We start from the raw sequence: 27,505 nt of genomic DNA on the forward strand, positions 1-27,505 counted from the left end.
GCTCACCTAAACCTTATTTCAAATAATAGTGTGTTCCCGTTGCAACTTATCTTCAAGGTAACACTATAGCTTCTGCCTCGCAAGGATAAGTACTATTTATATACCGCTTCATATCCTGCTCTCAAAATGGTTGTGCGCGAATAAACAGGAATCCTCTTAATATTACCATGGAAACAGCTCAGACAGACGAGAACATTAAATGAGAAACGATGTATACATGCGTCTCATGTCTCAGCACCTTGTTTATTAAATCCGGATGAGAAGAGCTCAGAAAGATGATACCAAAGAATACCAATCGTGCTTATGCAGTTTTTTCCCCCTTCTGTCCGGTTTGTTGTAGGTTTTGAGTTGTCTCACTGCGAGGACCCGGGCGTGCCGCAGTTTGGCTTCAAGGTCAACGACCAAGGGCATTTCTCCGGCAGCAGCATCACGTACCGGTGCGAACCCGGCTACACCCTGCACGGGGCCACCACGCTCAAATGCATGACGGGCGAGAGGCGAGCCTGGGATAACCCCCTTCCTTCCTGTATCGGTATGTTACCATGGTGACCTATTGACGCAACTGTTTATCTCCGAGACTGATGGATTTTGTGCTTTGCGGCGCTTTTTTACTTTCAGCTAGCGAGTCATTTATTCATGCTGAATAGCAGCGGTTCCTGCAGGACCCAATGCGTGGAATTGGTACTAAGCAGAGCTTTATTTACAGGTGGCTCTGTGGTTTTCCCAGGATATTATCATCCACTCTAAAAAAGCAGATTTATTCCAGCGATCTTATCAACTTTTTTTTCCCCGAGCCGATCCATTTGTTTCTTTGCCGTTTTTCCAGCTGATAAACCAAATATAGTTGGAATAACAAAATTGTTTTATTTATCTCTATTCAAGCAGAATTGTTTCTTTGAGAAACCTCGTTTTTCCGACTCGGCTCACAAGCGCATTTTAATCACTTGCAGTTGAACCTAAAGGCATTTTTAGGAAAAACAAAAGAATGTCAGCTATGTAAATGTAAATTATACGGGGGGTTTGAGGAGAACCAGGTAATTTGCTGAATTCAAGGGTACAGTTTTTTTAAATAGTCCATTAAAATATAATTACTTTTTTAATCTTTTTTTTTGTATTTGTTTTAGCCTCGTAATGGACAGGAAAAAACCAAACTACCAAATTGCATCATATCAAATCTTCCTATTTGTATTTTTTTGGGGTGTGGGCCAATAGAATGGGGCCACTTTTCAATTTTTTATTTTTTGTGCTTTTTTTGTTCATTGTATATAGAAAAACAACGCGCTGAAAACCCAAGATCAAAGTATTTGTTTTTTGTTGATTTTTTTTGTTGTCTTTTAATTCATACCGCTGGGAACCCCATTTTGATAAAAACTGTATAAACCTAATAAACTTTCACATCCTGTTATTCCGTTTTTTTTTTCTGTATTTCACGCTTCAAGATGTGTGAAATATTTGAAATACGTACGGAGAAAATAACATGAAAAATGTGACACCCCTTCTATGACTTTAACATAGCTTCATGGATTTTCATCCTTTTTTAACTCCCTTGTAAAATGTGCATTTTCACCAAGTGGTCCACTCTATATAATTTAAATATGAACAAAGTATCATTTTACAGTGGTTGTCGAAATGGATATAAAATTGGAAAGGTATTGTTCACAATCATGGTTAGATGTACCTGATATAGATTCAACAGTATCACAATGCAGTAATTATTTGTATCTGAAGAAAACAGTCAGTAATGCATTTATCTGTTACTAATGAATAAAAAAATGGAAGCAAAATGTTGCAAACACTACTGATGGGATCATGATCAAGTGATTGTCATTCATCGATGGCAAAAAAAATCAAATAAAATGTGATTGATCAGTTAAATAAGAAGAGTCCCAACTACGGCCGGGGGCCCATTTGCAGCCTGTCATCCGAATTTTTGTGGCCCTTGCCATATTCTAAAAGTATATTTTGACATGGCTGGCAATGATATTTAAAAAAGTTAAAAAAAAAAAATTAGGACCATTCGAGTTGTGAAAACAAAACAATTTTAATTACCTCAACAACTTTTACAGAAAGCCTCGAAAAGCAATTTATTTTAATAACTACATGATATACACAATTTGTAATTGCTGGATTCATGTTTAATGTTTAATCAGTTAAACTAAAAAAAAAAAAACATTGGACACACATATGTTTAACCCTTGTTGTGTTACAAATTATGGAAATTCATTTGATTTTTTATGATATAAAAGAATCAATGGGGAAAAAACACAAGGGAACTACAATTTCCAACAGATGATTAAAACTTGTAAAATTTCAAAATGCAATGATTCGGACATTACTAAGTTATTGCAGCTGGACATGCAAGATGTTGTGTACAAAAATAATCATTGTCCAAATTTTGGACCATATAAAACCATTCTAATTACAATTTTTGAGATGCATTTTAACAGGATTTATGACATTAATTTTCCTGTGATTTTTGCAACTTTTTTGCAACAAACAGAAAATTCTTTCTTGACTTGTGTTTCACCTCAAGACAGTAGGGGGTGGTAGAGGCCAGATAATGGCGACAGACTACAAGTTTTCTATTTTTTGTAGGTGTTAATAAATGTGACCTACATACTGAGTGGTTGAAGGAAATAAAACAAGCATAAATAACTGTATTACACCTTTAAAAGCATTTACAATTTTTGGGTAAAAATGCAGTGTGTATAGTTTTCAAAGTGTGTACACAAGCGTTAAATGGACAGCATTCATAACCTACTGGAATAAAAAAAAATAGATAACTTATATCATGTGGCTTAGTGGCAATTAAGTTCAGTCATCCCCTCTCTTGTTTTGGGTTAAATTGCAGCAAGCTGCAACAAAAATCAGGGCGACAGCTAAGATAGCAACGAATGCCTGGAAAACAGATGGCCGCAATAAGCAGAACAGCAAATGTAAAAGTTTAAAGAACCCTTTCTCTTCCTTCATCCGCCGGCCCTCAATGCTCTTGATTTGAAATTCAGCTTAATAAGCCTCCATCCCTCCTCACTATCAATAATGGAACGCTCATAAAACCGAGAGCCGATATTCTATGACTTTATTTTTTAGCAGTCGCGTACTATGACCGCAGCGAACCCCGCTCCCATCTTTTTGTTATATTGCTTTTTTTTATTACCCCTTTCTGTCTTTAACACCCCCAAAACCTTCGATTCTCTACTTTCTATCTGTCTTTTCTATCTTTTTTTTTTTTTTTTAAAGCACGGAGTGGACTCTCAAAATTGCTCCTCATATTCAAGCTAATATATTCCAGTATGGGAAGGATGCCGCTGGGAAATGGGAACAGAGGCACACAGGGAAAGCGGAGATGGGATAGAAATTGTGGAAATATATAACAGACGGAGAGACAAAGATTGAGGGGAGCAATTTCTATTTTGTCATATGTGTGGCGCTTTCCTCCAGGTAGAACATGAGCTCATTAGTATTTTTCTTCATGCGGAAAATGACAAAGTTTGTCAAGTCGAGGCATCGCCTTCATTCATTGGCCCATCCCTTTAATTATTTTGGACATTTTGTAGGAACAAAAATGCCTTGTGTATTTAGAAATTGTAGCATCATTTTGAAATAGTTCCTAAGTGATGCAAGAAATTGATATTGATATGTATTACTACTTTTAAATCATAAAGAAGTGAAAAATCTTCCTTCCAATATTGTGTGTTATGCGCACCCATCAGTGTAATATGAAATTCCAATAAATATTGTGTTTGTAGAATTTGAGTTAAAGGGGATGCCAACCCAAAAGCTTTCTTTACAAAATCATGTTCTTCACACAATGTACACTTTGAGCGCCATTGTCCTTAAAATACGTCAAATGAAACTCTATCAAGGAGCACCATTGTCGTCAACTACATTTTTTTCTGTAGAAAAGGCGGAAAAGATCTTTGAGGAAATTAAAAAAAAGAACCACCTATGCTCAGTCAGAATTCTCAAAATTGGCTGACAGGTTGACCTTTTAGTTTTTAAATGGCTGTCCATAAAATAGTCATTCTAACATTTGTGAAATGTGAAGTAAGCATTAAATTCCACTTAATTTGATCTATCCAGCCATTTTCTCTCTTGTTGTTCCTTGAAAATGACATAACTGTTGTTCTCAGCCTGCCTTTTTTGTTGTTTATTTTAGATCATGTGAGATCCACAGGCTGAACCCTGGTTGGATGTTAGCTATGAGCAACTGTGATGTCATTTTCAGTTGACAGCAAGAGACAAAACGTGCAACAATTGAAATGCTTACTTCATAGTCCATAAACACAGTATTATTGCTGTAATTCGGTTAGTAGGACTGCATCGTATTGATGTATCGACGTATTTTTTTGAAGAACATTTTTGGGTTGAATTTCCAATTAGGTCGCAAATTTCACACATTTGTATCCATCTCAGAGGGAGGCCATTTTGACACTTGCTGTCGACAGAAAATGACATCACAGGTGCTCAGGGCTCATGTGGCGACCTATCACGGCTCATGTGTTTTCTGACGTTAGTCATGTGACACTCGCAATCTGAACTGTGTTTGGTCATGACTTTGTCCCATTTTCTTTTCAAGGCAAGTGTCAAAATGGCTGCCTCTGAAATGGATTTTAGAGTTTAAAGGGAAAAAAGATTAACATTTTTTTTAATGAAATACAAATTAGAAATGCCTTCTTTTTCAGAGCTGTAGGCATCTAGTGATCTTGAGTAAAAAGACAACGTTTGGGAAAATGCAATCAAAATATTGTTTTATTGCCATTTTTTGTTTCTGTTAGCCGAATGTGGCGGACGTTTCAAGGGAGAGTCCACAGGACGGATACTTTCGCCCGGCTATCCGTTTCCCTATGACAACAACCTGAGATGCACCTGGACCATTGAAGTGGACTCTGGAAACATTGTTAGGTAACAAAGAATCATGGCGAAAAACAATCTCTTGCAGAATACGGTCTGGAATATCTTGCATTTTCTTTCCCCGTCTGTTTTCTGTAGCCTTCAGTTTCTGGCGTTTGACACCGAGGCCAGCCACGATATGTTGCGGGTTTGGGACGGCCCTCCCACCAATGAAATGTCCCTGGCGGAACTCAGCGGGTCACTGCTGCCCGAGGGCATCCACTCCACTCTGAACACCGTCACCGTTCAATTCGAGACAGACTTTTACATCAGCAAGTCGGGATTCGCCATTCAGTTTTCCAGTGAGCAATCTTTTGAGCATATATTAAGAGTTATAGGAAGCATATTTCTGTTTGATTTCACCGAGGCTCACATGCTCGGACTGATGCACAGGCTCGGTAGCAACCGCCTGCAGGGACCCGGGCGTGCCGATGAATGGCACCCGCAACGGCGACGGCCGGGAGCCAGGGGATTCGGTGTCCTTTCAGTGCGATCCAGGATACGAGCTCCAGGGGGACGACAAAATCACGTGCATTCAAGTGGACAACAGATACTACTGGCAGCCAAGCCCACCTGTCTGCATCGGTGAGAAGTCCTTACCTTCAAAGGAGTCATGTCACGGCTAACGGTGATTGATTATCTGTGTTTCAGCTCCCTGCGGGGGCAACCTGACGGGCTCCAGCGGCTTCATCCTGTCCCCAAACTTTCCACATCCCTACCCGCACTCCAAGGACTGCGATTGGCTCATCGCCGTCAATCCCGATTATGTCCTGTCTCTCGCTTTCATCAGGTAACGATTTTTCTTGAAAAGTTCACCCTTCTTTTGTTTTATTGGTCTACTTTATGGCTATCCTTTGGAGAGTGCAAATACAGCAAGAGTGCAAGTTTTTGCAGAGTTTAAAGAGCACCAAAGTCGGGGAGATTTATACCCGGGAACAACAATTCCCTAACCTTAACTCGCCTCTCTTAAATCCCCACATGGCCAGTTTCAACATCGAGCCAAACTACGACTTCCTGTACATCTACGACGGTCCGGATAGCAACAGCCCACTGATCGGCAGTTTCCAGGACAGCAAACTGCCCGAGAGGATCGAGAGCAGCTCCAATACCATGCACTTGGCCTTCCGAAGCGATGGGTCCGTGTCCTACGCCGGCTTTCACCTGGAATACAAAGGTAAAAACACATCCTTACCGTATTCGTCATCGTGTCAAGTTGTGAGTCTTCATTTCTTATCTCACCTTTTCTCGATCCAGCCAAGTTGAGGGAGTCATGCTTCGACCCGGGAGTGGTGCTGAATGGGACAAGGCTGGGTTCAGACTATAAGCTGGGCTCAACTGTAACCTTCTACTGTGAGGCTGGTTATGTTCTGCAGGTACATGGATGGATGGATATGAGTAAAGGATGGATGGATGTGGTTGCTTAAAAAGTCTCACAATTTCATTGATCTTTTGTTGCTTTTGCATTTTTTTTCCTCAGGGTTATTCTACTCTAACATGCAGCATGGGAGATGACGGCAGGCCCGGATGGAACAGGGCGTTGCCAAGCTGTCAGGGTATGGAAGCCAGTTCTATTCAAGACCCACCAAAAGAGATTCCGTCGCTCAAGTTAAGTTCTAACATAATCTGATATCTCTTCTGTTTCCAGCTCCCTGTGGAAGTCGCTCCACCGGATCAGAGGGAACCGTTTTATCTCCAAACTTTCCTCGAAATTACACCAGCGGACAAATGTGTGTCTACTCCATAGCTGTGCCACGAGAATTTGGTGAGTAACTGAGAAAATATAACCTTACAATTTGAACTTTTTGTGATCCAAATACAATCAGAAGATGAATCGTGTGACCTTGTGTGGCTCGTATTTTGGAAATTTGCGACACTAATGATAATGGGTATCCATAAAAAACAACAAAATAAAAGCAAAGAAAGTTTGGCAAAGGAGTCATTATTATATGTTTTAGCCTTAAGTTTCTTCATGTTTGAATTATTTTCTTCTCATTCAGAAAATAACAAGGTATCGATCCTGTCACAGCATTAAAGGGACACCGTACCATACCGTTTTTAATTGCGGACAGTAGGAGATGCTGCAGGTGCTGCATTTACCACTGTCCGTAGCTATAAAAAACATGACTGCCTCCGGAGAAGTGCCACCCCCCATGTAATATCATTTAATGATAAATAGACCTACGATTATATTTAAAACATACTCTTGGACTTTAAGAACACTTTTTTTGCAAGTTTTTCAAATTTAGATTCATTTAATGTATTCCTTTTTCATGAAAAACTGTCTAAATCTTACACAGTGTCCCTTTAAACTAGATCGGTTGATGCCTGCAGAGAAAATTGTGATACCCCCCACCCCCCCACCCCACCCCCCCAAAAAAAACTTAATCAAAAAAAATCTTCACCACATCTTCTCCAAACATCCGTGGTCAGTATATGAGGACCTATCAGAACCTATCAGAACCTATCAGTGTTTACAGTACAACTCAGAATTTGAGATAAAATTCCAAGAAATTGGTGTAAAGATGAAAAAATGTGAAATTCCATCGAATACAGCAGAACTCTTTGCTCTGTGTGCCTCTCAGTTGTGTGTATATGTGTGTGTGTGTGTTTGCACGAGTTTCACCAGTAGACATACTGTACATTGAAGTGACAAAGACAAACCAATAACCTCATATGTATTTGTTCTTTTCTATTAAAAACTAATAATAATGTTTTGTTTGTATCATTAAACAGCAATATTGGTCACATGAAAACAACAAATACCTAAAAAAAATCAAATCCGTGAACACAAAATATAAATTGCACACTTTAGCCAACCTCAGTGTTTGGCATGACTAGCACAAATTAATTGTGTGATCGCAATTTTTCTTCCCTCTTTTCAACCTGATTTTTAATGAGTTCATTTTCGACTCCCCCAGATCAAACTCTCGAATGTTATAACCTTCACGGATAAAAGCCGAGGTGATATAATAGCTGATCAAAAGATGCTTCCTGTCCAGTCATTTCATTCCAGGTCAGGGTTAATCAGGGAAGCAGCGCTGAGAGATGAAGCAGGTTTCTCTCTGATCTGCTCAGCTTTTGTTTTATAACAGGACCGTTAATACTAGCAACACTTGCTTCCATTTTGAGTCGTTTATTTGAGCCACATATAGGCCTTTAGATATCTAATTGCTGCTCTCCTGCCAACTTGTGGATACACCACACATAAACACACAGTATGGAATCCCTTGATGTTGTGGTTTTGGCCAGATTGTACTTTTCCCCCACAGTTACACTTCTTTGATTTTCATGACATTTTCCCGTTAGATTAATTACAACAAGAATTAAATCTTTCCCAGTGAATGAAACTTTTTTATGATGGATTCTGTCAGTTTGACTCCATTATCTGCCCACATTAGATGGTGATGAACGGGGAACCAATCATGACAGTCTGTCAAAAATACCTGCTCCAAATCGAGCCCCATTTGGTGACTTCCCCAGTAGAAGTTGGCCACAGTATGAGTCCTGGAATTTACGCAAAATGGCTGCCATACTGTTAATTTTTCAGGCATCGGTCAAGAAAATTTAGTTTGAACAAAAATACCCTCTCAATCCCAAATTTTCACCGTCATGAACTGTGAATATGCACTGTAGAACTTTTAAAGTGTGTTCGTACTTCAAGGCAGTGACGCGAGCAATGGCTAGCAATATGTTGTCTGACAGCATATTAGCTAACCGGCGCTGACTTTTAGTCAGTAATTAATTGAGACGGGGTCCAATTGTGCCCGCCAGCGCAGCGTATTAATAGCAGCTCTCCCAGAGACCATCAATGGTTGCCCGTCTCATTCCATTTAGCGAGCGGCGTTGGTCGTGTCGCCTCCGTGACGACGCTTTTGATGGAGACAAGCTAGCATTTGCTTGGCCTCCATATTCAAGGCCCGATCCGCCCCCGCAACACGGCAGCAGTTTGCATTTGTTGTTGCTGTCGGTGCTCATAAAAATAAATAAATAAATGAAACACGCATAATTTGTGCTCTGGAAGGTTACTCCTTGAAATGATGGCACCTCGCACTGAAAATGAATGGTAATGTTCACTGACTCCTCATCTCATACATACAGCCATGGTCAGTTGGCAATCACTTTTTTTTTCTTCCTCCTTGATGCTGCAAACAGTAAGATAATTTTGCATTTTTTTGCAACAAGCATTTAAAATAAGCATTTGTAAAAAAATGTTCCCCGCAATCAAAAAAGCTAAATTTAATCACAAAACTTACGCTAACACTTACCTCTATCTTTTCCCTGGCACATTTTCGGAAACACGAAGCTACCTGAGTATTTACATGGATTTTTATTTCTTTTTTGATTTAACACAATGCATGGCAAGGCTCTACTGGGACTTACATATTTATGTAAAGCGCTTATGAACTCAATTTCCAATAATATGTCCAGAATCTTTAAGGTGCCGTTTAGAAGTAAGCTGTCTTTGGAGGGATTTGTTTCGTTTGTGAGTCACAAAAAAGTGAAAGGATGGTGTAGTGCTCCCTCTTTATGAGTATTGTTCAAACATGAAATAAGCTTCTCCATTAAAGCGTAGCCTTTGCTGAACTAATTTTATTAATTCATAAAATATTGTTGCTGAGGTTCACATTTAAAATATAAGACTTTTGAGTACTGAATTGAACATTCGTCATTCCCATTCCTAATTCACTAATTCACTCACTCACTTTAACCCTTTCACTCCCATTGGTACAAAGCGTCCCACAGTTTTTTAAAAATCACAGTGGTTATACGGATGGTAGCAATAAGATGAAACAGCATCCCAGCAGTTCATTACACACCTGTCTACGAATTCTAGTGGCATTTAGCAATTTTTTTAGACACCAAGCCAATACTAGGCCGACTGTCGACAAGATATGTTGTATTGTACAATTTCTCATTAATTAACGACCAGGCAGTGCGGAAATATATTGATAATAGGTGATATCTATGTGTTTTACTATAGATTACACTGACTACTATGTATTGTAGGTATTTGTTGATAATTTTCACTTCTCTGGCACATTATTGTGATGATGATGATGATTATTATTATTATTATTATTATAATACTCCCAGCGCCTGTAACATAATCTATGGAAGTGGGATTTTTTTTTAACTAATTTTACAAATATCCTAGACTTATAAACAAGTATTTTTTTTTAATAAAAAATCAGTATTGAAAGGGTGAAGTGACAATTCTCAACCGTTCCCATTTATGTTTAGCCTCCAGTATATGCCCAAACTTAACTGAACCATGTACAGTATAAAGTACCAAAATGTTTTACCATCTAATGTCTATTATAGGTCTGCTAGCATAACGCTAATGCCGTGTGATGTGAAATGCTAACCTATTTTAGCAAACATGCCACGTAACTATAACCTTTGAAACTACTTCTGTCATATACTTTCTCTTCTCTGTTGAAAAAAAAAATGCATGCATAATGCATAATAATATGCTATAGTATGCTACCTAATATGCATTCATGCAAATTAGTGGCAACAAAATCCAGATGCGCCTGAATAAAATTCAAAACATGATCACCAAAAAAATCTCGGACTTAACATACGTTGGCTTTACTCAAATCAGTCTTGTATGTCTTTAAACCCCTCCTCCGCAAGAGGCTGCAGACTCACTACAACATACAGCGGTAGATTTTCCAGGTATTATATGAGAGTCCTGGGTGTAATTCCCATTCCACTGCGGCACCTTTCATCATACACCAAGGCGAAGAAGAAGCGCTGTCCTTTAAGACGTTAGCTGGTAATTAACGACCGAGTGCCAGAGGCTCCTGCTGCCCAGATTGATTTTAAAACTGACGCTAAGCCTCCTGATGGCTCTATTGGGCCAACACGGCTTGTGATGCATGATTCACGCGCTACCACGTATATTCCCTAGTCTTTTCTCATGATATTACAACTAACATCTCTACTTTTCGTAGTTAAAATTATTACTTTTTCATAAGTAGGGCTTCATTTCAGGTATATGCCTCACTTTATTTTTGTAAGACTGAGGAAAAAAGAAGTACAATTGTTTTTGGTTTTGGTGTTTTGTTTTTGGATTATCATTTATTATTTTTCACAGTCTTCCACTACATCTTTGCTACAGTATTTGCTACTTGCAAATTCATCTATCAGTGCCTTTTGTGAACTCATCCTCAGTTATTCGGTGACAAATTTACATACAAATTATTACATAAAAGCAATTCCTTGGCGACATCTTGGTGCCGAGGTAATACTTTGAAGTCGGGTTAAGCGGGTCCTGTCTAGAAAAGTGGAAATTCAACTTTTAGAGCTTCAAATCATGTGACAATCTTAATTTATCACCTTAAACATCCTCTTTTACAAACGACTCCCGAAACGGTCACTCACCACTCACGTGTTGCCGAAACTAGCTCAGATGAAGACAAGGTTATGCTTATTTGCTGCTCACTAATGGGATTTTACCTTGTGGGTTTAGTGTATTCCTATGGATTTGGACATGGAATAATGTGATTACCACCTCTTTTCCTCTGTCCTTCTTCATCATCCCTCTTCCAGTTCTCTTTGGCCAGTTTGTGCTTTTCCAGACATCTCTAAACGACGTGGTGGAGATCTATGACGGGCCCACTCAGCAGAGCACACTGCTGTCATCTCTCTCTGGGTCCCACTCCGGTAAGGACTGATAGATGAGTATGCTGATGGATGAAAACATTGTGCTAGTGAGGGCGGGGGTCGGAAACGAATGAAATGTTATCTCGTTCCAGGAGAGTCGCTGCCGCTGAGTTCGGGCAATCAGATTACCGTTAAGTTTACGACCGTGGGGCCGGAAACGGCCAAAGGCTTCCATTTTGTCTACCAAGGTCAGCCCGTCAAAAAAATAAATAAATACCCAGTCGCTGACAATATAATGTGTTTTCATTCTTTTAGTGGCTGTATATTATTAAATCCATCAAAAGTGACTGTCTCCCTGTTTATCTAATCAGCCGTGCCGCGGACCAGCTCCACGCAGTGTAGCTCCGTCCCAGAGCCGCGCTTCGGCCACCGCTTGGGCAACGACTTTGCAGTGGGCTCCCTGGTACAATTCGAGTGCAACCCCGGCTACGTCCTGCACGGCTCCACCGCCATACGCTGTGAAAGTGTGCCTGACAACCTTGCACAGTGGAACGACAGCCTGCCCACATGTATCGGTAATCAAGCAGCCAACAAATGCAAAATACTGCTATGAGTAGTAACTCAAGCTTGAATCGTCGAATAGACTGCAATATTCAAAAAATCTCCTGTACTGTATTATAGCCAAGTAAGAACTTTTTTTGACTTGACTTTTGACTTTTTTGACTGTATCATGATTGTTTTCACTTGAAAATTATTGTTTTGCTTAAAATTACTCCCAAGAATCTATGAACTAAAGAATCCAACTTTATAATAGTAAATGTATATCTTTCATCTTTCAAAGAATAAAATAAAGGAGCTTCTTATGTTAGCTAACGCTAGCTGCAATAGCCTCTAATAATGAAATGATGGGATAGCAATTTGGCTAAATTTATGAATATTTTTAAGCTAAACCCTTGCTCAGTAATATATCACCAATAAACCTATGGAGTCACCTGCTTACTTAGTCAAGTCCAAGGTAAACAGGGTATCAGCTGCAAAAAAATAGTGCTAATTAATTTATTAAAACTCAATAATAGCTTAAAAAGAAAAAGTTCACTAACACACTGTAAATATAGCTATGCAGTTGTCCATATTGACAGTCAGATCCAACATAAAAAACGTATATACTTTAAAATGATAGTTTACTGGCTATCTAATGAAATAATCTCAATTAAACAGGATGTTATGCTACTAATGCTAGCCAACTAATCTACAAAGCTATCTACTTGCTTGCTAAGTTAATTATTTTTTTAACAACCAAACTAGCTGCCTAAGCATCTAACTAGCTGCAGTTAAAAAAGCTAGCTCAATGCTATAAAAACATTAGCCTGGTACGTTAGAGCAGCTTGCTTCCTGCTCATGCCTCCTCTCCCAACAGATTTTAAATCACTTTTAATAGAAAGTTAGAAAACAGTAATAGATAGATCTATGACACAGGTGTCAAACTCCAGTCCTCGAGGCCTGGTATCTTGCATGTTTTCAAACCTTCCCTCTCAAATACACCTGATTTAAATGATTAGGGTCATTTCAAGCTCCTGCAGAGCTTGCTAATATGCTAATCATACTGGCCCTCGAGGGCTGGAATTCGACACATATGATATGAGATCACTCACAGTCTGGAAAATCCCTCAAAATCAGACACTGTTTGACACCTATTGTCAAACAAGCTTATTGCATACTGTAGGTGTAAACAAACTCGCCAACATACTGCTCACACGTTAACCAATAACCAGCTAAGCTAACAAGGCAATAAAATCTTTATTGTACGAATTTTTATTGTTCCTTTACCTTCAAGTTGTTTTTTTTTTTGTTTTCCGACAGTTCCCTGCGGAGGTGTGCTAAGCTCTCGTCACGGCACCATCCTTTCGCCCGGCTACCCGGAACCGTACGACAACAATCAGAACTGCGTGTGGAAGGTGTCCGTTCCCGAAGGCGCCGGAATCCAGGTAACTGACCTTGCGTATCATTGACTTAAAAGCTGAGCAAGCGGGGATGCAGGAAGGCGATAAGAGATTATTAGGCGGGATGACGGGCAGATGCGTGGACGGACGGTCGGTTAGCAAGCAAAGGAGCATCCCAACACAGGCTGATAGCATCTCATGCTAAACAGATAACGGCTGATTGTGTGGGAAGCGGAAACACTTTTGAAACAATGCAGAGAAAAACTATGCCTTCCATGCATCACAAACCTATAAATATATATTTATTTATACAGTAGAATTCCTCTACAACGAACTCATATTTGCAACCGGAATTTTTTCACAACAGAGGACTTTTCATGATAGCAAAATGTAATAATTTTGAAATTTGTCAAATAGACCCACGCAATCCATGTCCTCAGCCAAGAGCTTGATTATTTAGTCACGAAATTTTTGGTAGCCACCTGTTTGAATTTGTGATCAGGAAGTTGTCAAACGTGTCAAAATGACTTTATTTTGGCAACCACGCCTCTCCTCGCAAAGTCCACGCGGAACAGATTTTCCGGAAGGCGTATCTTCCAGAATTTCTTTACGATAACATGGCGGACAATCTATTGCTTATGGAAATTCAACGTTAAAAATGATTCATCTGAAAAGGAATACCGTTAACAACTCCTGGCGAGAACCACATTGGGGAGGGATGAGAAGTCTGTTAAAAAAAAAAAAAAAACTTAGATCGTTTGAATCTACTAGGATTCTCTATCTCTGTTATAGAGTAGTGTTGTTTGTATGCTGTACACCTATAATATGGGAGAATATCGTTTGACTGCGGGGGAAAGCCGCCCCGAGTATAAAGTGCTGCAAAAGGCATGTCCGCACGTCAAGTATGAACCAAGCAAGACTTTTCCTGCAGGCTTGTTTTCGCCGTAATGAATTTTCAGTGTGTGTGTATATATATATATATATATATATATATATATATATATATATATATATATATATATATATATATATATATATATAATTTTTATTTATTTTTTTCTGGGAAGTTGTTACAGTTTTACATGTAGTGTTGTGTCTCCTGATTTCACATTAGTACAGTATTATTTTTTGATTATTTTTTTTTAATTCTTGTTTGTTATTTTTCCTTCCTTGTTTTCCTAAAAGTTTAACATTGTGATTCAAAGAGTCTGTTAAAGCAAGATTATTTTCCTCAGGTTCAGGTTGTGAGTTTCGCCACGGAGCACAATTGGGATTCTTTGGATTTCTACGATGGCGCCGACAACCATGCACCAAGGCTGGGAAGCTACTCAGGTGTGTTATTTTAACATTTATTTTAAACTTTACTTTTGTTTTATAAAGTCATAAAATAGTTTGTCATGGCAAAATGACAAAACTAAATAATAATAATAATCATATAGTTACACCTTTTTGGTTGTGCAGAATTTCATTCGTTTACATGCAGTAACATAGTATAAACAGAAAATGGTTATTTTCTCGTAAAGTTTATTTCCTCAGATTTACTTATCCTTTGATGTTGTCTTGAACCCAGCTAATGTATTTCAGCCATTTTTTTTTTTAATCTGGCCAGCCAAGTACCGCAGATGTACATCTGTGAATGAAATCCTTCCAAAATGCTCATTATTTATTGTAAAACTCACACTGTTAATTATGCTGCGTCATCCATTATTCATTCAGAAGGAAAAAATATCTTTATATATTTATAATGTTCTGTCATGATAATAAATGAGCTTTCCTGTGGAATGGGAAAAGGAACAGCAGGGAGGCTAATTAATTCCCCTCAATCGGGCCAGCCAATCACATCCATCAGCCCGCTGCAACAATAGCAGCAAAAAAATAAAAAAAAATAAAGAAATAACAGGGAGTCCCTTAATATTAAGCTCCAAACTGCTAGAAAAATATCACAGAGCATTATTGGGAGGGATGTGCAGCGATGACATTTTAGCACCGAGTAGCTTAGCGGAGGTTAGCGTTCCGTAACATGAAAGGACGTCACGAGGCGGAAACACGGTGAACTGTGACAGCTCGGCTTCAGACGTGTTCTTACTTCACAACTAGGTCAGGCCAACATTTCTGCTTTCAAATGAAACATTGGACTCGGATCAAAAAGAAGTAGTGAAGCCCTTGAATTGCTTTCCAAAGGATGGGGAACATTTGTTGTTGTTGTTTGTTTTCGGCCAGTCATCAGTGTGACCAGGTGTCTCTTTCTTTCTTTCTCTCACTTTGTTTTTTACTACCAGGCACCACCATTCCGCCACTGCTCAACAGCACGTCCAACAATCTCTATCTCAGCTTCAGCTCTGACATCAGCGTGTCTGCTGCGGGATTTCACCTGGAATATACAGGTAGCAGCCCATTGGGTCACACAGGTGGCGTTATCCCACAAAATAATATTTCTATGGGTGGATCATAACTGGTTTAGCTGGTTAGGGTTTGACGATGCTATGAATGTTAATCATGGAAAAAAAACTTGCCTTTTATTAAATGTTACAACTATGGATGTCTTGTTATTTCTTTTTGTAAATTTAGGCAATTGTTCTCACAGCAGCATGTTAACATTTATATTGCAACCTTGAGAAATTATTGGTAGTGCGAATATTAAAAATATTATGTTTTCTTCCAGTATTATAACTGCAGTAGTCAGTCGTCAAGTGAAATATTTGATGTACTTTTTTCTCGTGAAATGTTGCTTTTACGCCGTACTGGAATTTGAGGCGTAAAAAGTTAAGCCATTTCATCGTTAAATTTAAACTATATTTGCGCAAAATATCTTTTCAGCTATCGGTCTTGAGTCGTGCCCGGAGCCTCAAACTCCAAACTACGGATTAAGACAAGGCGATCGGTTCATGGTGGGCGATGTCGTGCAATTCTCCTGCGAACAAGGATACTCTCTTCAGGTAAACCCACACTGATTTCTGCTTTCATTTCTCTCACTTTATCCTCCCAATAGTTCAAATTCATTCTTGTAAAATAACGCTTTATTCATGTAAAACAAAGACATCATCCTCATAACTCATAGCTCCTTTATAAGACAAGGAGATTTATTGTAAGTGATGCAATTGCGCCGTTCTCCGAGGATATTTTCTCCAGGTGAGACTACACGCTTATTACTGAAGAAAAAGGGAGCGCATTAAAACTCTGTATTAAAAAAAAATGTTTAAAGTGTCTCAGCTCATTCTCTCGTTTATTAATCCCCTCGGCTGCACAAAAGCAAAAGTACTTAGGGCCGTGAATCAGACGGAAACGTCACTACACACACGCCGCAATGAATAATAAATGTTTCTACCTGATCTCGGTGGCTGAGGGAAATTGTTCAAATGTCATTAATAAGGTTGGCTACTCTTTCAAACGTAATTAACTTTTTGTTTAATCATTGTAGGGAAACGCCCATATAACCTGCATGCCAGGACCTGTTCGGAGATGGAACTACCCAGTGCCGCTTTGTCTTGGTAGGTAAAATCATGTTGTCCTTGTCCACCATAGAATTTCGTTCCCCTAAATACATGTCTTCATTACCTCATTCAGGCCCAAAGATTTTTTTTTAATGTTTTTAGGAGTCCAGATATTGAATCCCAGGTATTCATTGAGATTTGGTTCCAAATATATAAATATAAAATATTGGGCTAAAGGAAGGTCTAAAAATGGCTGTGCAAAAAGGATGAAATGATAGAAAAATGATAGAAAAAAAAAGAAAAACCACCCAAAACAGCACAATTTTTAAAACATGCCAAACACACATTTGTATGGCCTAGTGAGCGTGTGGACATTTTATGTACAATAAATGTTCGTTTTCGAATAGCGACTTATTTTATTTGATTGAGTTTTTCTTTCCCTTCAAAACTACATTTTATCCTTGTGATGTTTCTTTTAATTTTAATTAGAACTTTACGTGCATTCAAATTTTTTCGAACAAAAAATTTAGTTTTGTGAAATGTTTGTTTTGATTCCAGAATTCAATATTCTTAAGCATTAAGTTTGAACTTTTTTGTCAGATCACTACTTTATCCTTTTGATATTACAACTTTATTCTAGAAAAATTACTTTTGTTTTTGTTAAATAAGGATTTTTCCCTAACCCACTAAGGATTTATTCATGTCATAATAAAACTTTATTTGTGTGTTTTAAGTTCTGGTAAAACTGCATCTATAACTTTGTGAGAGTTTAGTGTACTGGGGGGAAAACAAAAACACATCACATTTCGCGAGATTCTGACTTTACCTTTGTGGTATTGTAAAATTATTTATTTACTTTGTCTGGTAAACTCTAAAAAGAGTTAGGTTAAAAGATAACCCAACTATAGGTCAAAAAAAGGACTGACACAATATTTGGATCAATTTGACCCAACTTTCATGGTTGTTTTGTACAAAACAAAGCCAATATTGTATCAGTTTATATTGTACAGCCTCAGAAATTGCGTTGTTTTGTATGAAACAACCCAGAAAGTTAACTATGAATATTAAAATATTGTGTTGGTACTAGTATTTTCTTGTAAATTCTCCTTTATTGTCTGCTACTTTTCTACTGTTAGCTTATTAGCTTTCAGCATTAGCACTCAATTGAAATAGTAATCATCCACAGGGCAAGATTTTTTTTCTTTTTTGACTATTAATTTCTGCTGTCTGTTAATCATGCTGTATACTAGCTTACCTGCCGTTAGCGTTGCCATTAACATTCACTCTAGCACAGCATATGATCAACAAGATGTTGCCCAATTAGCATTAAAGTTCTAAGGAGGTTGTTAGCACGCTTGCTGTTAGCTTGTTCGAATGTCCGTTCTTAGCTTTTGAATAATGCAAGCGGCAGTAGCGGAGCAATGCCCGACGTGATTAGCTCTCAGTGTGAGTGAATTTTAAAGTCAGCGGGGGGAAATAAGTGCTCTTGGTCAGCGTGATTGCCCATGAGCTGCCACTGATGCATCTAAATTGGATGTTTATCTTTGACCTTGCGCTGCAAATTAATTGGATATTGCTCCGCGCCGCTTTTTTGCGTGAGTGTGACGAGGAATCTATTAAAGACTCCATTTGCCATTCAAAAATGATGAGAGGAAAAAAAAACCCAACAACAATAACTCAAAAGGTTCTCCGTGTTCTTATTTTTTATTTGTGTTCTGCGTGTGCGTCTACAGCTCAATGTGGTGGGGCCCTGACGGATGTAAGTGGTGTGATCCTCAGCCCCGGTTACCCTGGCAACTACCCCAGTGGATTAGACTGCACTTGGACCGTCAATTTACCTGTCGGTTTCGGTATGGAAAGCCTCGCCTCTTTTTTTCACTGTTATTTTATTTGTCATGCCTGGGGCTACATTGTATATCTCATTACATTTTGTGTTGTATTTGCATAGGAATCCATTTGCAGTTTGTTAACTTTTCCACGGAAGCCATCCACGACTACCTAGAGATTCGCAGCGGTAGCCTGGAAACGGGCTCGGTCATCGACCGCTTCAGCGGCCCGCTCGTCCCCAAAGCTCTGTTCAGCACCACGCACCAAACCAGCTTCTTTTTCCACAGTGACTACTCGCAGAATAAGCCCGGATTCCATATCACTTTTCAGGGTAAAATGTCACTATACTTCTCCAGTTGTCACTTTGTAAACCTTTTTTAAAAAGTTATTTTCCTATTGATTATTCTACTGATTATTCGATTGAATAATCAAATAATCACTCAAATGACCCATTCTTTTTTAAGTAAAGGTTGAAAGCAAATAGAAGTGTCTGGATCGACTCCAATTAAGTTTTTGCTTGCCGGTTCGCAATCGTGATTAGCATTAGCACTCTTACTATGACAACAAACGCTTACTACCATTCAGTTCACATCTGCTAAATGTTTTGTGTACATTATATGTGCGATCCTTTCATCAAAGGGAAAGCATTACTAAAGAGCTGAAATTTCATGTGGAGTTCAAAATCGCACCACTAGTAGTTTGCTATCTATTGGCTAAATTCAATTAGTAAGCTTGTGAGCAAAAGCTGTCTGTTCGCATAGTGAGGTTAATAACTTCCTGTTCTTCTTCTTCGTCTATGTTCCAAAATTTTGTGGCAAAAATCTCAGCATGTTTTTAATGAAATTATAATGCAAGTTGAAGTGCATTTAGACATGTTTCCATTTTATATGTTTACACATGCAACAAAGCTGTTTTGGGAGTACTTTTGGGGAGAATATTCTAACAATACATTTGATGTTAACTTCATTCTGGGTTGCTGATGACAAAACAATGAGCACTTTCATTGGGGTGATTGAAAATAAAACAGGTTGTGACCTTTGAAAAGCTTCCCAGAAATTACGCGCATAACGATCCTTGTCTGGTGAGGAAATTCAACAATGACTTTTGTGTTTATTCCCTCTGGCTGCTGAGGCAATTTAAAAAAAAAACTTTAAAATGCGTACGAATAGATTACATTTGCTCAGACCTCTCTTCATTCATGTGCAAATTATTTTTCTCAACAAAATGTATGATTGCAACCTCATATTGATGTGTTTAGAACATCTAATTAATAGCTGGCGACTTTTGTTACATGTTCATGTGGAAACAGCACAAGCCCCACCAACGAAAGAGAAAACTTTTCGTGCCCCCACCCTGGCACTCCCCACTCGACGCGTTGACTAGAAATAAGAATATTATCTATTAAATTGTATAAATATATCTAAACCTGTATCCTCTTTAACATCAACAAAAAACAAAAGCAATATAAATCGATTGTCAACTGTTAATTATTTTTTACAGCGTTTATCCAGATTACAGTTTAGTCTAAAACAGAAAAAAACTGAGCTCATCAAAGTACAGTAAAAAGTGAACAAAAAGAAATGATGAAAATTAATCCAAAAAAATAAATAATAATGAATAATAAAACAATATGTTCATTGCAATTCTACTTAACATGAGAAAAACAAAGCCTTTCCCTCGTCCACGCCCTCCCCAGGGGGGCCCGCCCCACTATTTGAGAATCACTGTGCTAATGCAAGATTTTATCATTATTTCTTCTACTTTAATAAAATTTGTTAATAGACAAAAAGGCGGACATTCAGCTTTGTAATTTTCACATCGATATTTTTCAGTGATTCTCAGAATAACAACACTCATTCATTATTATTGTTTTTTTAATGCAGCCTACCAGCTCCAGAGTTGCCCAGATCCCCGGCCGTTCCGAAACGGCATTGTGATCGGCACTGATTTCAGCGTTGGGATGACGGTTTCCTTCGAGTGTCTTCCAGGCTACTCCCTCATTGGGGACGCTTCCCTGACATGTTTGCATGGAATCAGCCGGAACTGGAACCACCCGCTACCTCGATGTGAAGGTAAAAAAAAAAAAAAAGAAGAAGAAGAAAAAATGACATTAAATAGACAATAAGTACATAAAACACTGAGACAATAATAGCGTAATTAATATCCGTTCAAGTAGTCTTATCTCACTTTGCAGTGCCACCTGTTTGATATGCACAGAGGTTCCCATTCAAAACCTGACAAATGCTATTTTTATTAGGACTGTGTGATAGGAAGAAGCACTGCAATAAAAGTGGAAATAACAGCAAATGCAATTACTAGGAGCGCGTGTGACCTGTATCTTAAAAAAAAAAAAAAGATTTATTAGGAAAGACACTAAAATGAGTGTTGTGATACAAATGCAGTTAATTGCAGAGGAAGAATCATATTACTGAGGTATAATAGTCTTATTTTATTAGGACTTTTATCCAAGTACCTTTCGAGTGGCAATTTTGAGGACTTTTGCTTTTACTGTATGTCCCTTAATGTGGATTGTTCCCTGTTGCAGTGGTAAAAACAACACCAGTAATACAGCTAAATACCAATGGGGAGCAGCAAAATTTGAAATAAATATAAACGTTGATGAGGTTGAAGGCGGTGTGCGGCTTAAAAAGTTGAGGAAAGCAGATTACCCAGTGGTCATAACACTAAAATGTGCGTAATGTTTGCTATTATCGCCCCTAACAGCTCTTTGTGGTGGAAACATCACCTCACTAAATGGAACTATTTACTCTCCCGGCCACCCTGAGGAATACCCCAACTTCCAGGATTGCGTATGGAGTGTGAGGGTCCCACCTGGACATGGGATCTACATCAACTTCACAGTATTGAGCACGGAACCCATATATGACTACATCACCGTGTGGTAGGTTGCAGAGAATCGGCGCATTTTGTTTTGAGTTGGATGAGTTCAATTCTAAAGCGGTTCAGTGATGAAAAACAAGTTTGTATTTTAATGTATGGCAATCAGAAATCTCAGGTTTGCAAAGCTTAAAAACACTTCTCACAGTACATCCCAACCAAGGATGCCACTACCATAAATCTCTCAAACGTTCAACATAAAACAACACATGCAAATCGCACAAATGGAGCACAGCTTTTTTATGACAAGAGTACGCCTCAAATGATCATCCATCTGCAAACAAGACTGTAAATTTCACAAAAGCTGCACATTTTTAATGTATATGTAGTGAAAAATACCCAAATCTCTTACAAGAATTGCTCAATCACAGTCCAAACACAAGACTCCCTTCAGTCAGAAAAAAAACAAGTTCTCCCGTTACTCTGGCAAAAGTTGAAACAAGAGGACCGTAAATCTCAAAAAAGCAGTACAGCTTTAAATAAGACTACTGTAAATCTCCCAAAAGTTGTGCATAATGAACTGCGTTAAATCTCACAAAAGCTTAATTGCATCATGAAAGATTGAGCCAACAATCTCACACTCTGCCCGACATACAGTAAAATAAGACTACCAAAAATGACAAAAGTGGCACAACTTCAATCCAGTTACCATTATTTTCTATAAAGATTTTCCATTTTAAAGTAAATCTCACTAAAGTGGCACAATTTTAAAAGACACTACTGTAAAACTGCAAGTACAGGTCATGATCTTACTACTGTTAATCCCACAGAATCCACACCCCTTAAAATTAGACTGCCGTTAAACCCCTAAATCATTCAATCAGACCTTTTTGAGCTTTTCTGAGCCGGATACCTGCATGTTTTTGATGTCACATCTGATTCAAATAATCAGCTCATCAGTAAGCTCTGCAGAAGTCTGATAACGACCCTGATCATTTGAATCAGGTGTGTTATAGAAAGGAGACTTGCAGGACAGCAGCTTTTTTGGACTGGAGTTGCCTAACCATGCTAAAAGAGGAGCCAAACATCAAGATCATCATAACAGATGCTTGTTAGAAAGCAGTAAGTTAGACAAAAATTCTGAAATGGTGAACAGTTGGACATTTGCAAAAAACAAACAAACAAACAAAAAATGGCTAGATTGTCCTTTAAGTCAGGGAAATTGAGCCGGTTTGTGATAAGGGGGCGTGCATTTTGCAATTTTTATTTTCCAAACTTCAGTATAGCTGAAAAGTAACAAATATACTTGTTATCTAATTGAATCTGTTGGTGAATAAAAAGGGTGCTTATGTTTGGCTTAAAGGAATTGTGTGTAAGAATTAGACTGTTTTTCTTAACGAATAGCAAGAAGTGCTGCAGGTGCTGCATTTACCATTGTCCTTAGCTATAACAAACATGGCCGCCTCCGGAGAAGTGCCACGCTCCATATAATATAATTTAATGATGAGTAGACCTATAATCATCTTTAAAATATACTGTTGGTTATTAAGACTACATTTATTTGCACGTTTTTGAAATTTATAATCATTAAATGTATCCTTTTCAATGAAAAACGGTCTAAATCTTACACACTGTCACTTTAAACTATTTTTTGTTATGTTTCCACAAACCCTTGCAATGAGTTCCTTCGAAAATTTGCTTTCTCAAAGGGATCCCTCACTCCAAAAGTTTGAGAATCCATGCTCAAAGTTCCCTGTTTAAAAAAAAAAAAAATCCTGATCAAATGGATCTTTGACGTCTATAGTCATCAACGGCATTGCATGAGTTAAAAACATTTGTACATTTGTAACGTTCATTCTGCAATATCAATCGAAAGTCCCACGTCCTTAACATAATGTTATCAGCGTAACATCCTAAGTTAAAAGATCATTGACTGTTTGTCCGGTGCTGCCCCTTAATTCGCCGGTCCATATTTCTGCAAATTTGGTTTGGCAAATTGCATTTGTGTAGACAAATTGCTGAAATCACCCAAAGAGAAAGACGCTGACAGTCGCATCATCACGCCTTCCGCCACAAAAGTGTCTCTCGGCAGGGAGTGCCGTTCTCGTGGCGGGAGTGCCATTTTCACAGCGGCCCTCCTCGGGTCCGGAGCCAGATGCCGGCAGTGGAGTTTGACTGCTAATTGGACTCATACCGGGAGCGATCATATATGCAGAGTCCTCGCTTCACGGTATGCCTCTGCAGCTTAAAAGCAACGGCGAGGCTGGTTAAGACGACTCCTGATGCGGATCATAGGGAAAGGGATGGTGCCTCTCCCCTAAAACCTTGTCACTTGTAATTAGCTTAATCCAGAGTCGCTCTAACAGCAGGGGGAAAGGGGAAGTCATGATGATGTTTTTTTAATCAGAGTTTTGGTTAATTCCATCCATGCAGCTCAATGGGAGGTGCTTGCGGTGTTGCACAGCGTCGGGCCTGGTGCTTGATGGATGACCTTGTGTCTGCTGGTTGTGCAATAATGTCTCAAGGCAACAATGGCATCTTGGTTTGGGGAGTTTGTCCAAAATGGTTTTATGATAGTTGACTCATTCAATCTCAAACATGGGTCCCTGAGAATTTCCCTGACGTCCTGTTATTGTAGAAACATCCTCCCGATGTTTCATTGATAAGGGAAAATTCTGGTAAGGCTCGTTTAAAAAAAAATTTTAAAAAAAATAGACTGCTGTGTGAACCTAGCCTTTGTATCGAATTAGAGGTACACTATATAGTCATTTAAATCACATATTACTTATTTTGCATTCAAATTAATGTTATTCAAACATAGATATGTGGAATTGTTTTGAGTTATGTGGTTGTCAACTCCACTAATATGGGCATTTAAAATGAGGAAAAAAACTCGACTTGTACTCGGAGAAAGAAATACAGAAGTTCATCTATAAGCGTGAAAATGAAAGAAAAAACACAAAGTAAAAATCTTTAATCTTCACGGGACAGGGAATTAACATTTTCCAAGAGAAACACATTTTCCTGAGACCTAACGAGAAAAAAAAACAAGGTAGCATGCATTACTAGATCAAAAGTGTAAAAAAATGTTCTACTTTGAAGTATAATAGTCTTTATGCGGATTTTCTGAATGACAAAAAAGCCCCGAGCCAAAAATCCACAGCGGTCTCTGGCATGTGTTATTCTTTTAAACTAACTGCGCGTTAATGAGCTCCAATGTCCCTGAGACGACAGTTGACAAAGCCAATTCTGTTTGAACCGCCGTGTCATCGAGAGACAAAAAAAATATGCCTGCTTCCCAACGAGTTTGTATTTGGACTTTAGCCTTCAGTTAGTGCCAATGATTTAATAGAAAAAGCACATTTTGCGGTGGAAAATCAACAGCAAAATGTCCATGGACCTTGTCTTTACGTTTTGCTTTCGGCATCATCTTCACAAGGGCACTTTGTCTTCATCTTGAGAGGTGGTCAAATACGTCCAACTTTTGTCTTATGAATATCATCAAACCCCTCCTACTCATCCCCTGACAACAAACGGCCACTTAATGAGTTCAATAACTTATCACACTTGTCCTTTTTTTCATGACATCCGATGAATATTTTGCCGGAAAAATTGTGAGTTTTACGATTTGTCCACTTGCAGGGACGGCCCCGACCAATCGTCGCCTCAGATCGGCCAATTCAGCGGCAACACGGCTCTGGAGTCTGTGTACTCCACCTCTAACATCATCCTCATCAAATTCCACTCCGACTTCTCCGGAGCTGGCTTCTTTGTTTTGAGCTATCACGGTAAGCGATGATGTCGTTAGTCGACGATTTCGACCTGTTTGGTGTTGTCTATGTTGTTGATTTTTTAGCTTCATCCTCGTTAGGTCACTTGTAAGTACATCTGAAAGGGTTGAAGCATGGCACTGCAAAGAACAATTTAAAGTTAGGATAGATCGAATCCGACTCAGGTCTGAAATACTTTCACTGTCTGTTACCAGGTTTGTTTTTGGTTTGTTTTTCAAGTGGTTCCCCGAGCAAATTTTGCTTTGCTCCCTGCATATCTACTTGCGATATATTTACACCTTGTTTGGGCAAAGAACTACAGATACTTGGAATTAAATTACATGTACTTACTTTTTTTTGTTTTTTTTTGTTTAACTCAGGGATCAGCTGTAACCTGTATAAACGCTGTAAAAAAATCTGGCATGCAATAGAAACCTAGGCTAATTAGCTAATCCGTGCAAAACCCCAGGTAAAAACATCCAAATTTTATATACATATTAAAAATTAGTAACAATATAGTACAGTAAGTACTACTTAAAATAATATACATAAATAAAAAAAATATATGAAGGAAAAATGAAATTTTGTTGACCTTTGAAGTGAGCTAGTTGCGGCCATATTCCCTAGCGAGACTAATGATGTGCGTGACTTTTGTTTAGTTTCCATGCTGATCATCTTCTTACTTCTCCCTTTAACATCACTAGGAATCTTGGGACCCATGGCTATTCAATTAAAGTTTGAATTAAGCACTAAAATGCACAATAAATATGATATTGTGAGCACTCACACAAGAACAAATCTTTAACTCCCTCCATTTTGAAACCCTGACGCCGACCAATAACAGATCGGCATTTTAGTGACGAATGCAGTGACGCTTATAGTGACGTATGAGCGTGGTGAAGTATAATTTTTAAATTGCCATTTATAGGACGCACCTAGACATTTGGCCTTCTTTTTTCAAAAAAAGTGCATCTTATATTTGGAGATTTTTGGTATTTGGAAAGAGTAAATTGTGAAATGTGTCGTTTTCCCGCAAACTTTCAAAAAGTAGAAATTTTAAATCAGACGTAGGACAAATCATAAACTAGACATTTATGAATAACTTCTTTGTTGTCAACAGTGTCTTTTTTTTCCTGTCTTGATTGACAATTCAACAAAACCATTGTTCTTCTGACAATTCTATAATTACTGATACACAACGTCTGTGACTTCCCATTTTGGCAGAAAATTAGTTGGTCTCAAATTACCATTGATTACAAGAAAAATAATTATGATTCATCAACCCCCCGCATTCGAAATGCCCCTCAAACAATTGCTGTTTCCCTTTCTGCACATGGAGATGCCGTATCCTTGACTGCCTATTTAGGCATAACTCTATTTAGCTTGTCAGGCTCCATTTAACTGGTGAAAAGAAGTCATGTGACATCACTTTAAGTGGATTTCTCTCTGACAATCTAAAAAAAATGGATACGTGAAGATAATGGTGAAACATAAGAGCGAAAATTAAATTTCTAAAAAAAAAAATAATTGAATACAAGAAAATACGCTGCATTAAAATGACTGACAATTTTTCGGTGGGTACTTGTGTCATACAGGGTTGCGTTATTGCATCAACCCTGTACACCACTTTCATCACTACCGTCCTCTACCTGACTAGCCCTAACCTACCTGAGGGAGTCCGTTTTATGAATCGGATTGACGCCTTGGCTCTTCAATCTGAATAGATTCAGAATAAAAAAGCAAGGTGCACACATCTTCAACATGGAGCTCCTGTACGCTGATGACAGCACGTTAGTTCCTTCCTTTGAAGTCAACCCTCAAAACGTCATGAGTTTTTCTTTTTTTCTTTTTTATGTCAGAGCCTACCAATTCCAGGATCTTGACATCAACATTAAGAAAATTCAGTTTATCTACCAACTCTACTCCTGACACACCCCTCCAGGCTTTCGAGATATATTTGGACATCAACCCATTCGAAAATCTGAACCATTTCGTCCACCTTGCCAGTCTTCTCCCCATAAAAGCGTTCAATTGTGCAGAAATTCACCAGCACCCAGCATGTACAAATGCAACTTTTGGCAGATTGAGGAAGAGAGTTTTTGAAAATCGAGACAACAGTTTTTTAAGTGCTAGTTGGAGAATGATCAAAAATACTACACTAACAAAGAAGATATAGTAAATATTTTCACTGTATTTA

The 27,505-nt window shown here is 38.4% G+C and overlaps 1 protein-coding gene across 6 annotated transcripts in view; it reads left to right on the top strand.

Annotated features, from left to right (window-relative positions):
- Positions 1 to 27,505, top strand: part of csmd3b (CUB and Sushi multiple domains 3b) — a 343,211-nt gene that overhangs the window by 283,400 nt on the left and 32,306 nt on the right. For all 6 annotated transcript variants that reach the window (XM_088404543.1, XM_088404544.1, XM_088404545.1 and 3 more), the window contains 22 exons: positions 341 to 532; positions 4,779 to 4,905; positions 4,993 to 5,195; positions 5,287 to 5,478; positions 5,545 to 5,683; positions 5,880 to 6,067; positions 6,148 to 6,266; positions 6,371 to 6,446; positions 6,539 to 6,655; positions 11,449 to 11,562; positions 11,655 to 11,750; positions 11,874 to 12,077; positions 13,363 to 13,487; positions 14,678 to 14,774; positions 15,722 to 15,826; positions 16,260 to 16,378; positions 16,861 to 16,930; positions 18,607 to 18,723; positions 18,822 to 19,031; positions 20,584 to 20,772; positions 21,425 to 21,602; positions 25,181 to 25,326. In XM_088404543.1, coding sequence (XP_088260669.1) covers positions 341 to 532; positions 4,779 to 4,905; positions 4,993 to 5,195; positions 5,287 to 5,478; positions 5,545 to 5,683; positions 5,880 to 6,067; positions 6,148 to 6,266; positions 6,371 to 6,446; positions 6,539 to 6,655; positions 11,449 to 11,562; positions 11,655 to 11,750; positions 11,874 to 12,077; positions 13,363 to 13,487; positions 14,678 to 14,774; positions 15,722 to 15,826; positions 16,260 to 16,378; positions 16,861 to 16,930; positions 18,607 to 18,723; positions 18,822 to 19,031; positions 20,584 to 20,772; positions 21,425 to 21,602; positions 25,181 to 25,326 — 3,123 coding nt within the window. The remainder of the gene's footprint in view (positions 1 to 340; positions 533 to 4,778; positions 4,906 to 4,992; positions 5,196 to 5,286; positions 5,479 to 5,544; positions 5,684 to 5,879; positions 6,068 to 6,147; positions 6,267 to 6,370; positions 6,447 to 6,538; positions 6,656 to 11,448; positions 11,563 to 11,654; positions 11,751 to 11,873; positions 12,078 to 13,362; positions 13,488 to 14,677; positions 14,775 to 15,721; positions 15,827 to 16,259; positions 16,379 to 16,860; positions 16,931 to 18,606; positions 18,724 to 18,821; positions 19,032 to 20,583; positions 20,773 to 21,424; positions 21,603 to 25,180; positions 25,327 to 27,505) is intronic.

The sequence above is a fragment of the Hippichthys cyanospilos genome, chromosome 21 (genome assembly GCF_059441005.1).
Source record: "Hippichthys cyanospilos isolate Australia breed blue-spotted pipefish chromosome 21, RoL_Hcya_1.0, whole genome shotgun sequence".
NCBI lineage: Eukaryota > Metazoa > Chordata > Actinopteri > Syngnathiformes > Syngnathidae > Hippichthys > Hippichthys cyanospilos.